Here is a 17419-nt window from a genome sequence, read left to right as displayed (position 1 = left end):
AATAAGTCGAGAGATGAGATGTTGCGGCAAGGAAGAATAACTTTATTTGGAAAGCCAACAGATGGAGAAGATGGTGGACTAGTGTCCCAAAGAACCATCTTCCCTGAGTTAGAATTCATGCTTCTTTTATACTAAAAGGGCAGGGGGGTAAAGTCCTGCTTCCAGGATGTATTAATTTCTTCCTTCCTGCAGCCGTTTCCAGGTGGACCTGGTCAGGAGGTTTCCTGTGAGCTAAAGAAAGGTATTTTAGCTTAACGCTCATTACATGGGAGGCAGAGTTCCCAGAGATAGTCGATTATGTATAATTTAAGGTTATAGGCAACATCCCTTTAGTGATTAACTTGTAGCAAACGCGATAGGATACAAAGGTTAAAGTAATGTATTCTTCCCTATTACAGTGGTCCTCTCTATGAGAGCACTTACATTTTGCTCATTTTATTCACCTACATAGGATTTTCTCACTAGAAAAGACCTTGTATCACCAATGCTATTATCCTTTCTTTTTAAACAGGAAAGGCAACTTTAGGCCCAGAGGGGACCAACTTACTAGTTAATTTGCAGTAACTGGAGAATGGCTAGTGGCAAACCCAAAACTGGAAGCCAACTTTTCTAACAACTAATGGTGATGTTTCATGTTCTTCCTGGCATTCAGGATATAAAGGTATTGTTACAACAGCGGTACAAAAAGAAGTTTACTCCTTTATCCCAAATTGTCCTTCAACTCCATTTCACTTCTGGCACTCTTATTGCTCATTTTAATTTACTTCACCTTTACTGATCCCCACTCCTCCCTCTTTTCTCCTTTTGGAGTGAAACCAGGCCTGGACATCACTCAGGCATATGGGGCTGGGGGTGGAGATAAAGTAGATGTTTGAGATCCTTAACCATTACTGAACCTTAAAGGAAGAACAAAAAATGCTTTGGATAACATGCTTATAACTGCTTGAGCACAAACAAAAGACGGAAGACAAAGAGAGGAGAGATGTAGTTGAATGACTTAGGGAGAAAACTTGCAAGCTGCTTAGATGTGGACAAATGAAGACTAAATGCAGGGGGTTGGGGGTCAGCGAGGAAACGTCACACTCCCCTAACGGAGCGAGGTGGAGGGTGTAATGCCTAACTAAGCAAGGCGCTTCACAGAAAGCCTCGCGGATTCTTTTGTAAGTATCTGAAAAGACTCTTTTCTTAGATGGCAGCGAACGACCTCTGAGGTCTGCGGGTATCTCTTCCCATTGTGAAGGCGCTCCTCTCTGGGAGATCGCAGGGCCCTTTTACGGAGAAACGGGGGACCCCCTCTCAGCGGTCTGGGGGAAGCTTTATGCCGGCGCTGGGCCCGTTCCCGTGGGTTCTGCGAGGTCCCCTCCCGAGACAGGCGTGACCCCCGGGTCAGCGCCTGGCCCACACCAAGCCGGCGGAAAAAGCCCCAGCAGCCCCGCTGGCCCCCTAGAGCCGCTTCCCCCTGCGAGTCCCGCCGAATCCCGCCCTGCCGCCCGCCGCGAGCGTGCCTAACGTGCCCCCGCAACGTGACGCACGCGCCGCGCCGGGGTGGCTGCGCGGGCAGCGCGGCGGGAGGAGCGCGCGCCGAGGGCTGGGTGCGGGCGGAAGTCGGCGTCTGCGGAAAGGAGAAAGGAAAGGGAGACGCGGCTGGGTGCGGCGCGGTGCGGCGCGGCTGCGAGACCGGCAGGAGGGCGCCGCCCCCTCCCCCGCCCTCTCCGCTGAGGATGGAAGTGACGAAAGCAGCCGAGGAGGTCACTTCCTGCTGGGGTGGATGAGGAGGAGCTGGAGACGCCGCGGAGGAGACCGGACCGAAGACGGACCGTGCGGGGGAGAGGTGAGTCCTGGCCTCGCCGCCAGGTTCCTCTGGGCAGAACCCCCGGCTTCGGCGTGGACGGCGTCCCTGCGGTCGGGGCCGCCCGGCGAGCCACGTACCAACCCAGCCGGGCCTCCCCCAGTGCGGGGGGCGGGGGAGGGAGGGGGCCCCGCGGCTGAGGGGCGACGGGGATCCAGGCAGTGTTCGTGCGGTGGCTCCGCGGAGCTTCGAGGCCACGGGGCGAGGGAGGCCCGGCCGGGAGGCAGGTAGAAAGGAGGCTCCGGGGCTGCGGAAGTCGGGACCGGGAGCTGCAGCGGGGGATCCGCGGCACCAGACTCTGCAAGCCTCACTCTTTGGGGAATGGTCGCGGTCCGAGGGAGGCGAGGGGCCTGCCGGGCTTTGCAGAGTTGAGATTAGTGATCCTACTTGGACAGAGTGTCCTCGGAATGAATTTGCCTAAGGCATGGAGAGGCGCCTCCGGGCCCCTGGGAGGGAGGCCTTTATGGGTGAAATCGGGGAGTTGGGATGTCGGGAGAGAGCTTCCTGGGCAAGTCATTGTTGCAACGGGGTTTGGATCGCAGAGTCGTGGTGGGTGAAGGCATTCCGGTGGCAGAATAAAGACCCCGCGATCCGACAGAGCAATCTAGTTGTTAGCGTCCAGGGCAGCTTCCTGGAGCCGTGGGGAAATTAGTGTTTTTCCTCTCTCATTGTCACGGAGATGGAAGCAGCCGGGAGAGGAAACTCCTGCCTCAGCTCTGGGGCCTTGTTATTGTGTATCTTGTGTGTGTAACTCTGTGTCTGTGTTTATGTTTGTTTTTTCCTTCCTTTGGGGTATGTATCTCATCCTCATTCCCTGGTAGTTTCATAGCCCGAAACTTGCTGGTCTTCTTGATGTGTATGGTGAGAAAAAAGATTCAAAGGATCTAGAGGAATCCTAGGTTAGATGAAATTTTAAGATTAGGAATTTGTACCCACCCCACCCTAGGGTCACTAAGGCACCTACATTGCCTCCAGACTCCTGCTAATGTTGGTACTGAGGGCCTGTCATTCACCCTGGGGAACTGCCTGGCTGAGGGTAGATCTGCCTTCTGCCCGCATATCCCTCTGGCAGTTTTACCCTTCCCTCCTTTTTGTTAAAGGATGGACTGATACAGGCTGCTTGCTGCTGGGAACAGGAAATTTATTAAGGAACTGTAAATCTGAGTGGAATGAATTCAAATCACAGCCAGACTCCCTCCACTTGTTGAACAGAAGGTTCCCAGAAATGCTTGCTTTTTTTTCCTTCCTGTTAAAGGGAGAAAACGTAAAATGTTTTCTCAAAGAAAAATTGGGGGAGTGTGTGTGTGTGTTTGTATAGAGTAACTGTACATATGGTGTGTTTACTTAATGTATCCCAGGGTGTTGTTTCAAGGAGGAAGGGGCAGTTTCTGACTGGGAGAAGTTTTCCTTCTCCCATCTCACATAATTCAGGAAAGTAAATCAAAATCAGATGTTCATTCTTGAGTGGCAATCAGATGGCTTTGGATTTTTTTTTTTTAACTCTTCTTTAAACTGGCACATCTGGGTGAACTCAGACTTGTGTATCTTGGCATCTGGGCCTGTCTAGTAATAGAAGACAAACTGTTTGACTTGTTTTGGCTGCGTTTTTGGACTCATTTCACCATACCCTTTTTTACATTTGAAGGACTGGTCAGGGGGAAGAAAGCAAATATTAAAAACAGTGTTTACAATTTGTGGCTTAAAGTCAGGTGGGAGATAATTATGGCCTTTGAAGCTGATGACTTGAGCACGCATCATTTGATGACTTGGGGATTAGCAGTTTGGAGGTGACATGTTTGGAAGAAAGAGGGTTACATAAGGAGGGAAAGACAGGGAAAAAGAAGTTTGGGGAAAGGCTGTGCCAGAACACATTGGGAGGATAATAAATAAATAGCACCTTAAAGTAATTGATGTGGCTTGTATCTCTCAGCAGGAGGGTGAAAATGAAAGCAGGCTGTAGCATCGTGGAAAAGCCAGAAGGAGGTGGAGGTGAGCAGAAGTTAATCATCTTCTGACATACCTGGAATGTCCCTCAGTGGTTCCTTTTCTCTCCACTTGGGTTTGGTTCACAAATGCCAGACCATGGCTGCCAGCCTCTTGACAGGGTAGATACTGCTAGGACAGTTGTAGGCTTGTTTCCTATGGATGAATGTTAACATGTCTGGTCACCACACCCTTATCCCGAGCTTTAGCGTCTCTTTCCTGTTAGAGACACAATTCCAACCTTGAGGGTAAGGTTGTATTTTCCTAAAACATTATCTTTCCTTTTTGTTCCCTTTGGAACTTTCATGTCCTTACAGAAAGTAGGCATGAGATTTAGTAAGATCTGAAAGGGTAAGAGATTAGACACCTGGGTGCTGCTGCCCAGCTCTTATCAGATTTAATGATTGCCACAAGGAAAGGTAACTTCTCTCTGCTTTCCTCTCGGCTATTGTGGTTAGCCCCAGCTGACCGAAAGTGTGTTTGTGGCATGTTTGCACAGCACTCTAGAGATTCTGAGCATTGGAATGTGAGGTTGGGGATACAGGTATGTATGTTCCTAGCTCCTGACTACCTTGATCTTGCCCTTTTCATATTAAAGGGTATCAGTTTCCTGACTGGGCCTATAAAACAGAGTCGTCCCCGGGCTCCCGGCAGATCCAGCTATGGCACTTCATCCTGGAGCTGCTGCAGAAGGAGGAGTTCCGCCATGTCATCGCCTGGCAGCAGGGAGAGTACGGGGAGTTTGTCATCAAGGATCCAGACGAGGTGGCCCGCCTCTGGGGCCGCAGGAAGTGCAAACCACAGATGAATTATGACAAGCTGAGCCGGGCCCTGAGGTGAGGGAAAGGATTCCCAAATCCATTGTGTTAACAGATTGGAAGGAGACTTAAGTAGTTTGGTGAATGTTAGATAAAAAAGGTATCAGGTGATAAGAGACTACACTAGTGAATAGGTGTAGCTTTTTTTTTTTTAGGTGTAGCTTTAAAGTGGGAGTGGGAGCTATTGAATCTGGGTAGCACAGGCACAGGAGGAGAAAAGGCATATCTTTGGTTATATGTAGGAGGGAATTCCAACGTGGCTGGCACTGGATCCTGACAGCCAATTCTGCTCTGTAGTGGGCGAGAATGTGTGGTGAAACCTGGACTGGAGCTCATTTATAATCCAAAAGATTAATTTACACTTCCCTGTTAGAAATCTCTTAGAATTTCTCTTTTTTAGGCTCTCCTGGAAGAAACTAGAAAAAGAGTGAAGCAAGCACACAAGAGAGCACTCACAACATGGTAGTACCCTAGCTATTCAGGAACCAGTCAGTGAGCTCAGTGAGTTGTCAGTTCATAGGTTGCTCCAGCATGTCTAAAGATTGGTCACTATAAGTTTCTGCAGGTTTTCTTTTCCCCTTGTCAGTCTTTACATTTCATAACCCTTTAGCCCTCCAGGGGCCAGTTTATAACCTATGCCACTGAATAGATTCAAGCCTCAAGGTTCTACGTACATTGAAATCCCCTTGCCTTCCTTCACTGTTAGTGACCCTGAATGTAAAATCTGGGCAGCAGCATCGCTGGAGCCTCTCACTTCCTTTTGAAAGTGAAGTAGGCCAGGCTGACTGCTGTTTTCCAGATCAGGGTGTACCATTGTTTGACCTGCCACCATAAAACAGTTCTACATTCCTTTGTCTATGCCTTGAGCTTAGGCCTCCAGACTAACCACATCAGGTCTCCCAAGAGATTTGTCTGCCCCCACCTGGGCAAGGCAGAAAGGAGAAACAAGGCAGTGACATACAGTGGAACAGGAAGGAAATGGACTAAAGAATTGAAACCATAGAGAGAGAGAGAAGAAAGTGGTTGGGGCTAGGATAGGTGTTCAGGATCTCAAAGTGAGATTGTCTTTGTAAAGGACTAGAATTTAGTTGAAAATTGAATAGGAAAAGTATGCTCTTAGGTCTCCCAGCTCTAACCTAAGGGCAAGGCTGCAAAAGAATGATAGTGATGTTTGCAAGTAATACTCAGCAAGAATTGTTGATCTTAGTGGTTACCTAAGTATATCAAAAACTGTCAGTAGCTAGAAGATAAATTGACGTGCATTCCTGTTTTTACAGATACTATTACAACAAGAGGATTCTTCATAAAACAAAAGGGAAAAGGTTTACTTATAAATTTAACTTCAACAAGCTGGTGATGCCCAACTACCCATTCATCAACATACGGTCAAGTGGTAAGATGCAAACCTCTCTTGGTGGGGAATAAATTTTGAGTTGAAAAGGAATTTTAAAAACCCAGGTCTAATATGTGAAAATGTAAGTCCCAGTATATAATGCTGTAATACCCTGCCTAGTTGGTTGCTTCTCTCAGAAGCTTTCTTCTGGACCCTCAGAAACCGAAATCTAGGACATAGGTACATTATGAAGGGAAAACACACCCATGGTTTCTGTTATCTGCTCAGTGTGACTGGGAAAAGGAAAGGTGATCCCAGCAGGGGTTCAGGATTCCAGAAGCATATGTTGATTTAGGGAGTTGATGGGACTTTTAGAGACATGTGTTTATAGAGTCAAATATGAACCTAAATTTCTGGAGGAGGATTCAGTTTGAGACACACATGTTTGAGTTATCCCTGAATGGACAGTTGTAGAAATGATCAGAAAGAGAGAGACCTTCAGTGTGAAAAAAAAAAAAAAACAACCCAGGTCTAGGATTTGTCACATTTAAGGGGTATTTAGAAACACCGAAGTAATATGATCCCCTGGATTTCCTCTGCGTTCTTGCTCAAGTTTTCCCATTCATCTCACAGGAAGTGATAGACTCTGCAGCATCAAGATAGATTTGGTTTATTTTGTTCCTTTTTCTGCATATTATTTGTCATCTCCTAGATATTATTGCATTGTCCTCTTTAGGAATGGTGTTCCATAGGTTTGTGTTGATCTTTAAGTTCAGGACTCAGAGTTTTAACACCCTGCCCAGTGGCTCTTTCATAGACAAGAACTAGCTTCTACAAACACTTCCGATTTTCTATGAAACAACCAAGCTCACCCTTATCAAGTGAATATCATCAAAACCACAGCATCCTTGATCACAGAAAGGAGGTTCATATGTTTGCAGTGAAAAGCAGTGTCTTTGATCTGCACCAACAACGCCTCAGAGAACAGGACTCTGGGGTTACTTGACCTTCTCTCCTCTGAAGTGCTGCAAGGCTTCCCCTCTAGGCTCTCCACAGGACAGGTTTCCATTACAGCTTCTCACAGAGGTTTTGGGTCTGCCTCTCAGGGATGCAGAAAGCAGTCTCTGATAAGGATGTTTGTTTGTTTGTTTTAAGATGCAAATCAGACCTCTGCCTAAGAAAATAGATTGTGTTTAACTAGTTTCTGAGCAGTCCATTAATGCTCTGTCTTTGTGGCATTGTACAAGGCCAAGAAATCTGATTGTGATTCTGTAGTATTACAACTTCTCAGAGAAAAGTTGGAAGAAACCTGAAAAATTAGAGCAGGGGTGTGGCTGAGAGAATATAATGCTGAGATCCGTGGCAGATATGTAATTACTACACACAACAAGTTAGGGCAGTTTTAGCTTGATGCTGCTATCATTACAGTTCCATCTCTTCTGTAACCACTCCCTTCTGTCCCTGGGGCATGCATTTAAAAAAAAATAAAAGTGGTATTGGAATGCATCTCTCTAATTACAACCTGTTTTCTTTCCTTGTGCCTGAGGGAGAGGCGTTAGGAAATCAAACCTGTTCTAACCACTGGAATCTTGTTTCCTCTATTTTTCACCCTTACCCCCCTCCTGTGTACCTAGAGGAATTTTGACTCTAGCTGGGTATACCAGAGTGTGTGAGTCTTGTTCTTCTGTCTTTGACCCATTTTTTTTCTATTGAAAACCCACAAGTCCAGCCACTTGGACAACCTGGAATGGGGCATTCATCAGCCCTTGGGAGTAATATGCTTTTCCAGGGAAAGGAAATCTGGACCCTCACTATATGAAGACTCTGGTCTAGAAACCTAACAGTAGGGGCCTAGCACCGCCTATCGTGCCTGAAGGTGGTTGAACCAACATTGATCCTTAACTAAGCTCAAGATCCTAATCAAAAAGTCATGGGGAAAGCAAAACTTTTAGGGATACTACTTCGTTTTTACATCCTGGTTACAGATAACCCCAAAGAACTAGAGTCATTAGTTCATAGAGAACTTTTAAGCAGATAGACCAGATGTTTCAGGTTAACTTTTATGATGACAAAGGAATGTAACATTTATTGAACATCTACTTAATGGGGGTACTTTTGCCTAGTGTTTTTGTGAATTAACTCATGCAACTCTCCTAGCCAAATAAAGTATACATCTCAGTACCCTCATTTTACAAATGATAAAATTAAGGATGACAGGGCTTCCCTGGTGGCGCAGTGGTTGAGAGTCCGCCTGCCGATGCAGGGGACACGGGTTCACGGGTTCGTGCCCCCGTCCACATGCCGCGGAGCGGCTGGGCCCGTGAGCCATGGCTGCTGAGCCTGCGCCTCCGGAGCCTGTCCTCAGCAATGGGAGGGGCCACAACAGTGAGAGGCCTGCGTGCCGCAAAAAAAAAAAAAAAATTAAGGATGACAGCAAAGTCAAAGATTGATCAGAGTGGCTTGAATACAGTTATCTGTTGGACACTTTCTCAGGAAACAATTCTTGAGAGATTGAGCTATTGAAATAGATCATACATTCCTTCTCTGGTTTTCGATTCATTCATTTGTTCAACAGATAATGTGTTAAGCCCTAAAGAAAAAGAAAAAGATTATGGGGGAGTTCTTTCCCTCAAGGAACTTAAAATTTAGCAGGAGAGATAAGATATATGAGGTTTAACACAATTCGGAATACAATGTGGAATGTGATAAATGCTCGAAGAAGCAGAGCTATGTGGATTAAGATCCTGGAGGCTAGAGAGTTATTGTCTAGATGGTGGGTTGATACAGTTGGGCTATTTTGAACTGTGTGTTTTTAAAAATAGAACCAATACATTTAAATTTTTTTATTATTTTTTAATATTTAATGTTTAAATGTATTTTTAATATTTACATTAAAATGTATTTTTTAAATGTACTTACATAGGAAACCTTGGAAAGATACAGAAGATACTAGTAAAAATGCTGCCTGTCAGGGTGTGGGGAGAGAGCAGACCAGTTCAAGGATGGACTTGAGACCTCACTTCACCCCACCCCAGTTTTTTTATCTTTATTTTAGGAAACTTTAAAGCTACAGAAAAATTGAGGAAAAAATTGAACATCGAACATCCATATATCCTCTATCTAGATTCACTAATCAATAGATAAACATTTGCTTTATATTTCCATATACTTTTTCTATCTTCTGAGATTAAGTTGCAGATGTGACACTTCATCCCTGTGTACTTCAGTATGTATCTCCCAAGTACAAGGACATTCTCCTTCTACTCACAATAACATTACCATACCCAGGAAGTTTTAACATGCTCTAATACTATTATCTAATATATGTTCCATATTTAAATGATACATGCCTTTTAAAGTTTTGCTTTTTTAATCATGATTATTGTCTAATAAAAAATTATTTATTTTAACAAACACATGCAGTTTGCTATGCGCTGGTACCAGTTTAAGGACTTTACAAGTATTAACTTGTAGTTTTCATAGCATGAGGATTAGTCCTGTTATTATCCATTTTACAGGTAATGAAACTGAGGCACGGAAAAGTAAGTAAGTTACCTAGAGTAACACAGCTATTAAGTGGTAGGGCCGGGGTTTGAACTTAGACAAGGGCCTTATTCCATTTTGCTAAAGGGGTTCAAAAACCAGTTGGTTACCTACTACTACTACTCTGATTTCATAGTGGCTCCACGAAGGTTGTCTTCTTCAAAGCAGTGTTATTCATACTTCTTTTAGCAGCAAACTTAGTTTTCAGACAAAGTCTTAGATTTGTTATCTCAACATACTGATACAACATATAAAAATAGGGCTGCTGCAGTTACTCAGAGGTGAGGGATCCAGAATGCCACCTCCAAATTGCCTTCCTTCACTCCCTCTAAATGCATTTGGAAAATGCTATGTATTCTGTCTCCTTTTTGCAGATTTACAGTGTACCTTAGCCTGTGTAGGGACTGAGATAGCCTCCAGTTTAGAAAAAACAAAGCAAAGAACTAAATTGTTTAGGAGATGAGACCTTCTCTACCACCTCCCTTCCCCCCCACACATTATATTTATTCAGTCCTTCAGAACACATAGAAGTGTTTTTTTGCTTTTGAAAGATGTGCTCTTAATACAAAATAAAGATCCAGGAGAATCAAAAAAGAATAGAATTTTAGCCATTGTAATAAGCTAGTAGAAGTGATACTTTGGAGACCCTCTTGACTCCACTCAAATTATATTCAAGGTCATCCATCTGTTTTTCCTAATTGTGCAATTAAATCAGTGGTTTTAGAAAAAAGACCTGCAGACCAGTTTTCTGTGGAACATCATTTTGAAATGCTGCTCTGGCACCGTGTTACTCAGGCACATGTGACAAGAAAGCTACAGTCTTGCACATACCTACCGACTCCAGAGTCCTATCTGAGGATGACTCAATTATAACAAGAATAGAAGACTGCAAGCAATTCCTACCCACATCGTATCTCGTGCACCTTTTTTGTTTCTTCTCCTGGATCACCACACTTCACTTATTTGGGTTTTTCTTATTTTTTCTTCTCCTTTATCCTTCCCTCAGAGTAAAAATAGCCCTCCTGACATCATCAGTGATAGAAGCCACTGATGCCTCCCAGGCGCCCAAAGGGTCCCTGAGGCCTCATACCTCTGTTATGCTCTGATTGTCAGGAGGACCTTTTGGGGGAGTTAACTTGTGAGGCTCTGAAGTTGACATGTGTAGCACAGTGTTGGTTTCGGCCTAGAGCTTCAGTTTTTACTCTGTGATTTTGGGAGAAATGGTAGGTACTCGACTTTCTCACAGCGTCCTCAGTGCTTGAAAGCAGGATGGTAGTGGAGATCATTATACAGTATATGTATAATAGAAAATAGATTGGAGAGATTTAAAAATTTTTGAATCTCTACAAAGTAGTGATTGTATATCAGAAATGATAAAAGGTACACCATGAGAACCTACCTTAACAAACATAGCCTCTTTTTGTGATCTGTTTTTGTTCTTAAAATGTGGTCTTGTTTGTGTTCATATATGTGGGGTGCAGGGTCTTCAGCCTTTTAATGCATTGTTTACATACATATCGTTCCCAGTTTCGTTCATTGCCTTTGGTTTGCTTGCTTACTTTATAGATACGGCCAAAGTTATGAAAATAAGAAAAGATGATTTGCAAAGCTGAGAGTTAAAGCAGGTGATATATATACAGTATTTAGAGTTGCAGAGGAGAAGGCTGTAATACCCATTCATTCATTCAACTGGTAGTTATTAAGCACCTACTAATTATTAAGCCCTGAACTGCTGGAAATCTACTTGCAAATAATAGGAAGTCCCTGCCTTCATGGGATTTATGTTTTAGAATACAGATAGACAAGTAAATGATATTTTGGATAGTAATGAGTACTGTGAAGACAGTAAGACTCTAGAGAAAGGTGGCGACTAAACTGAGTATAGGAAGCTGAGGAGACAGGCAGCTGAGGGATTCAGTCCAGCCGGAATGTTTATTTTCTGTTGCTCTTCAACATCTTGTACTTGTTTAGCGTAAGTAAAATTGCTGATAATGAATGACCGGACCTCCAAAGTGGCCTTTTGTCTTTTCCTCCCTCACAGGCGTGGTTCCTCAGAGTGCACCACCAGTGCCAACAGCCTCTTCCCGCTTCCACTTCCCACCTCTGGACACCCATTCTCCAACCAGTGATGTGCAGCCAGGGCGGTTCTCTGCTAGCTCCCTAACTGCTTCTGGCCAGGAGTCAAGCACTGGCACTGATAGAAAGGTGGAGCTTTCGGAGCTGGAGGATGGCTCGGCCGCTGACTGGCGCCGGGGTGTGGATCTCATGTCCTCCCGAAATGCTGTCGGCGGAGGGATTGGCCATCAGAAGCGCAAACCTGACATCATGCTTCCCCTGTTCTCTAGGCCAGGGATGTACCCTGACCCCCATAGTCCCTTCGCCATCTCTCCCATCCCCGGCCGTGGAGGCGTCCTGAATGTCCCCATTTCACCAGCCCTCTCCCTGACTCCCACCATCTTCTCCTATAGCCCGTCGCCAGGCCTGAGCCCCTTCACCAGCAGCAGTTGCTTCTCCTTCAACCCTGAGGAAATGAAACACTACCTTCATTCTCAAGCCTGTTCTGTGTTCAACTACCATCTGAGTCCGCGGACATTTCCTCGTTACCCAGGGCTCATGGTTCCACCGCTGCAGTGCCAGATGCATCCTGAGGAGTCAACCCAGTTTTCCATCAAGCTGCAGCCCCCACCTGTCGGGCGGAAGAACCGGGAGAGGGTGGAGAGCAGCGAGGAGGCAGCGCCTGTCACTGTTCCCACGCTGGCTCCTGTCCCCCCGAGAATTAAGGTGGAACCAGCCTCTGAGAAGGATCCTGAGAGTCTCAGGCAGTCGGCACGAGAAAAGGAGGAGCGCTGTCAAGAAGAGGGCAGTGTGCCAAGCAGGACCACAGAAGAGGAAAAAGGCACCATCTTTGCCCGCCCGGCTGCACCGCCTGTCTGGCCCTCTGTACCCGTTAGCACCCCAAGTGAAGAACCCCTAGAGGTGACTGAAGACAGTGAGGACAGGCCTGGCAAAGAGCCCGGTGCACCTGAGAAGAAAGAAGATGCCCTGATGCCCCCCAAGCTTCGGTTGAAGCGGCGCTGGAATGATGACCCTGAAGCCCGGGAGCTGAGTAAGAATGGCAAGTTCCTCTGGAATGGGTCAGGACCCCGGGGCTTGGCAACGGCTGCTGCTGACGCTTAGAACTGGAAGCTGATTGGGAGCTGTTTATACTATAATCAAACACATACATGTATTTATGTAGCAAGATTTCAGGGTGGGGGGGTGGGAGGGAATTAGGCTGGTTTGATCCTTCTAGGGGCATAGACTTGTATTTTTATGTTTGGGGGATAGGATGGGGGTATCTTCTGTTGTAAATTAGATGGGATGTGAACACACTTTTTTTCCTGGTGAGTAGGACATGGGAAGGGTATTGAACTGAAAGAAGAAAGAGCCTCTGTTTCCTGTTGAGGCTTACACTTTCTGACAAACTCCCAGAGGGCCAAGATACTGTTTGGTCCCATGATAGTTCAGGTTCCAGACTTGTTTCTTTTCTATTGTATTTATATGTGGAAAGCCATTAATGAATTTATTTTGCTCTGAGACATACACATAAAAGGGAAATGGGCGTGGTTGGGAGGTTGAGCAGTGAGAGACCATTAATACTAAGTATTTTGCCTGAAATGTTTCTTTATAATTATTTCAGGGGAGGAATAAGAATCTCAGTCTTACGGGGGCAGGAGGATGTTCAGGTGTTGCTCTTTTTCTTTTTCCCTTTGTTGTTGTTGTTCGGCTTCTTTTTTTTTTTTTCCTTTTATAAAATGTTTTCAGGAAACGTGAGATGTACTGCCAGAGCGGGGCTGGCAAGGCACAGGCGCTGAGCCTTCAGCTTCGTTGTTGAGACAGGAAGCCCTGCTGTGAGTTTCTTGGACATCTCACCTACTTCACCTATTAAGAAGCCATGAGGAGTTATAAACTCTTGTTCAGGGAAGAAAGAAGAGGGCAGGAGGATGTAACCCAATGCCTTTAAAAACAAAAACACAAAAATGCTCTTTTTTTTTTTCCATCGTGGGTTTGGGGAGCCAAACCAACGTGTGACTGAGCGAGTTGACTGAGAGACGTGACAGAGTTGAAGATGTCTTTCTGCAGTGTCTGGTTCTCTTATCGTCTTCTTAAGTCAAAGCCTTAACAATGAACATACTTCAACATGATACGGGTCTGTCAACGTAAACCTGTAAAAGGGCATAGACATCTTTTCGGATGATCCAGGAGTGTTGGAAGATGGTTAAATTTTAAGCTGGTATTTAATCATCCCCACTTGATGTATTGGGATAGGTAGCAAAAAGGCAGGATTGTGGGAGTTAAGGGCAGATGAAACCTGGAAACACAGAAGGTAGCTGGGGGTACAAGTGGATGTTTAGGAAGCTGAAAGAAGCGGTAGACAGGAGACAGAAGGGAGACAGATGCCAAGAGGCCTGGTGTAAGTGAAGCAGTGGGTGTCTGTCCTGTTGTGGTGTTGCCGTTCTTGCCATACCCATTCCCCTAGATTGTACTAATTCTCATGATCAATTGACTATCCTGCATGAGACCCCAGGAATTGTTTCTTCATGGGAAATTCCCTTCCAGCAACTTCAAAGGAATGGGAAAGTATTGATCTTACATGAATCGAAAGGAGCCTGGATTAGGAGCAGAGAGAAAGAAGCCACAGCCAACTGTGTGTGTGTGTGTGTGTGTGTGTGTGTGTGTGTGTGCACGTGCACATGTAAGTACACAGTAGTATACAGAAATACCAAACATGGCTCAGATCCACGAGCAGCAGAGAGAAGAAAGAACTGCGTCTCTGATAGGAGCAAGGAGTGGGCACAGGGATGTTGTCTAGAAATTGGAGAGATAGATTCCCGGCTCCATCTCAGCGTAGGTGAACTCAGTGTACCAAGAAGCACTTGAGGGTTGTCTTCTCATGGTGAGGGGGGGCGTCTGTTTTAAACTGGAGTGCGTGCGTGAGAGAGGGGCCCAGGAGAGGTTCGAGCCGGTGGGTGAGTTGTTACGTGGCTTAAGAGGACTTGAGTCCATCATGCTCTTTTTCGGCAGTTGTCCTCCCCCTTGTTTGATTCAAATTCCGTGAGTGACTTGTCTTTCCCTGGGAAAAGGATTAGGAGAATGGTCCCTAACAACTCAGGCTTTGGTCAGGCTGCCTTTGGTTGGTTGTGTTTTTGTCGGTTTCTTTCTCTGTACCTCGACTTACCTCGAATCAGAAAGCAAGCCCAGGCAGGTGGAAGAGGCATCTCTGCTTGGCATTGCCCAATCTAACCAGGGAGGCTGGCTGCCCACCGTCTCTGTCCACTAGAGGGGAGGGCCGGCAGGTGTCAGTATGAACTCAGGAATAGAAACATGAGGCCTTTAAAATAAGAGGGAGAAAAATCCGTGATGCAAACCTGTAACCCCCTAGAACCCAAGTGCCAGAATTAATTCCTAGATGCTGCTTCTGTTTGAATAAAAAGTCACAGCTTTTACACTTGAAAAAAACACTCAAAAAATGTTCAACTCCATGAAAACTGTTTTTGGCTTTAAGAAATGGTTTGGTGTTTAACTGTCTCCTTTGATTGCCATTCCACCAGTAAATTGTTGGTTGACTTGCACTGCACACTGGGGTTGGGGGGAGGGTCCTACACAGAGCCAGACTTGGGCTTGCACGGGAAGTGGACCAGGGGATGTGGAGGTCACTGATATTTCCTGGAGCAAAGGGGTGGGAGATAGTTTTTCTTCCCCGAGCCCACTCTGGGCAGCACCTGTCACCAGCCTGGCACAAAGCCAGGCCTTTCTCTTCCGCGAGCATCTCATCACTGAACAGCAGGTGGAAAGGGGGGGGACAACACCAGACGTATTTTGCCTCCCCATTTTTTCCACCTTTTGCTGTGCCAAATGTTTAACATTTTGCAAATACAGATCTTGAACATGTATTAAGAACCTGTTCAAACTGTTTGCTTTTTTGACTCTAGAGAAGAAAACAGTAGAGATCTCTTCAGGGCATCCAGCCTTGCTGAGCTTTGCTTTTTTTTTGTTTAAGAACGGCTAGGAGTGAAATATAAACAATTCACTAAGTCCCTTCAACCCCCAGTTTTCAAGCTGCACTGCATTAAACCCAGCTCGCTAACTAACACAGGGAATTACTGCACCCTCGTCCTCAGTGGGCCAAGAAACTTTCAGAAGCATTAAAAAAAAAAAAAAAATAGTTGAAGTATACCACTTCTCACCAAGCGGGTAGAGTCAGTTGGCTGTTTGTCCCTTGTTTTTTATTTATTCCATAATTATGTTTGTGTTTTTTGTTTTGTAGACAGTAATGGAACATACTTTTAAATTTTGTTCAAAAGAAAAAAAACTTTGATCCAATCTTTCAAGAACTGTTCCATTTTTTTGTTTCTTCTTGGGGGAAAAAAAGTTACCAGTTAATTTGTTTTGAAATATTTAGGCATTCTTTGAGTTATAAAATTGCAATGCAGGGATTTTGGGGAATTCACATGTGAAAGATGACTTCACTAGTTATCCGCTTAAGCAGAATAAAGTGTGTATATGTACATAAAATGTAAGTAATCTTAACTCCATTGTGCAGTGCCTTTTAGATGTTCCGCTTTCTATAAATTCAAATTTTTGCATATATATATTATATATATATGATGTAATGTTATAGAAATATATGTATAATATACATATTTTTTCCAGGGGTATCTGATAGCTCTGTATTTTGTTATGGAAGTTGAAAGAAAAAAAAGTATTTTACCTCAGAAATTAAAGTTAAATAAAATTTTAAAAAAATACTTTTAAGTAATGTTTGCGGAGCGTTGGTTTTGTTGTTGAGACACTAAGCCAGGGTGGTCATGCCGGAGAATGTGCCGCGTGCATATGCTAGCTCACCCCCCTCCACACTTTTTATTCCTGTTGTGCAGAGGGGCCAACACAGCGAGGGTAGGTCCCTTCACAGCTTTGGAGGTTGTCAACTTCCTTGAGTCAATAGGAGCTGCTAGATAAAGGACCACTGAAGCCAGGGACACGAGTTAGTGGGGAAATTTCTACCTCAAGATTGATGTGAGGATTCATTAAGAGTACATGGCAAAGCCCGACCCAGTAGGCCACACTTTGTATGAATCTATGTGAAGTGTTCAGAATAGGCAAATCCACAGACAACATAGATCAGTGGGTGCAGTGAAGCGTGACTGCTAATGGGCCACGTATTCTTTTTGGGGTGATGAAAATGTTCTGGAGTTCGTGGTGATAGTGGTACGACAATTTGAATAGAAAGGCCACTGAATTAAAATCACTCTAAAAGGGTGACTTTTCAGCCATGTGAATAATCATCCCAATAAAGGTGATTTGGGGATGATTGATTTTGTTTTGTTTTTAAGTACATGACAAGCCAGTGCTAGGGAAACCCAGTATTTCCCGGTAGAGGACAGGAATCCAGAGGAGTAGGAGATCTTCATGGGGTGTTGAGTATCATACGACACACCCTAAGAAAAATGGTGCCGGACTAAGTATTCTCGTTTTACTCTTGAGATAAGGCAAAGTGATCTTCTAAAGATATCAACGTTGGTAGAATCACAGCCAGGTGTTAAATTTGACTTCTATGGAAGGGTCCTGTGAGTTCAGAAAGGCTGAAATTGATGAGGGGTGAGGCTAAAGAGGCAAACTAGGATGGATTATGAAGGGCCGTAGGAGACGCCGAGAGTTCACATTTTACTCTGCTAGCAATGGCCATCCCCAATATTACGCAAAAGAGTTTGGGCTAGACCACAGAGGAGCATGAAGGCCCGCTTGTCAAATTAACATTTCTGCTTAAGAAGACTATTAACTCATTTTGGCAGGAAAAGGTGAAATGACAGAGGCTAACTGGTTGACTCCCTGAAGCAACCCAAATCAGGCTGG

General features: G+C 44.9%; 1 protein-coding gene across 5 annotated transcripts; it reads left to right on the top strand.

Annotated features, from left to right (window-relative positions):
• The first annotated feature begins 1552 nt into the window (after nt 1-1552).
• Nucleotides 1553-15929, top strand: ETV3 (ETS variant transcription factor 3). Of its 5 annotated transcripts, none has more exons than XM_027095390.1 (5): nt 1553-1831; nt 3780-3838; nt 4431-4668; nt 5928-6043; nt 11568-15929. In XM_027095390.1, the coding sequence occupies exons 2-5, from the start codon at nt 3793-3795 to the stop codon at nt 12701-12703; spliced, it is 1536 nt and encodes a 511-aa protein (XP_026951191.1). In that variant the 5' UTR covers nt 1553-1831; nt 3780-3792; the 3' UTR covers nt 12704-15929. The 5 variants fall into 5 exon arrangements, with proteins under 5 accessions (XP_026951191.1, XP_026951193.1, XP_026951192.1 ...); XM_027095391.1 differs by having other exon boundaries at nt 1760-1831; nt 3783-3838; XM_027095392.1 differs by lacking the exon at nt 3780-3838 and having other exon boundaries at nt 1722-1831.
• Nucleotides 15930-17419: the final 1490 nt, after the last annotated feature.

This window comes from Aethalodelphis obliquidens, unplaced genomic scaffold (assembly GCF_003676395.1).
Source record: "Aethalodelphis obliquidens isolate GAN/ISIS:26980383/991018 unplaced genomic scaffold, ASM367639v1 scaffold90, whole genome shotgun sequence".
Taxonomy (NCBI): Eukaryota; Metazoa; Chordata; class Mammalia; order Artiodactyla; family Delphinidae; genus Aethalodelphis; species Aethalodelphis obliquidens.
This window is presented reverse-complemented; position numbering and strand designations above follow the sequence as displayed.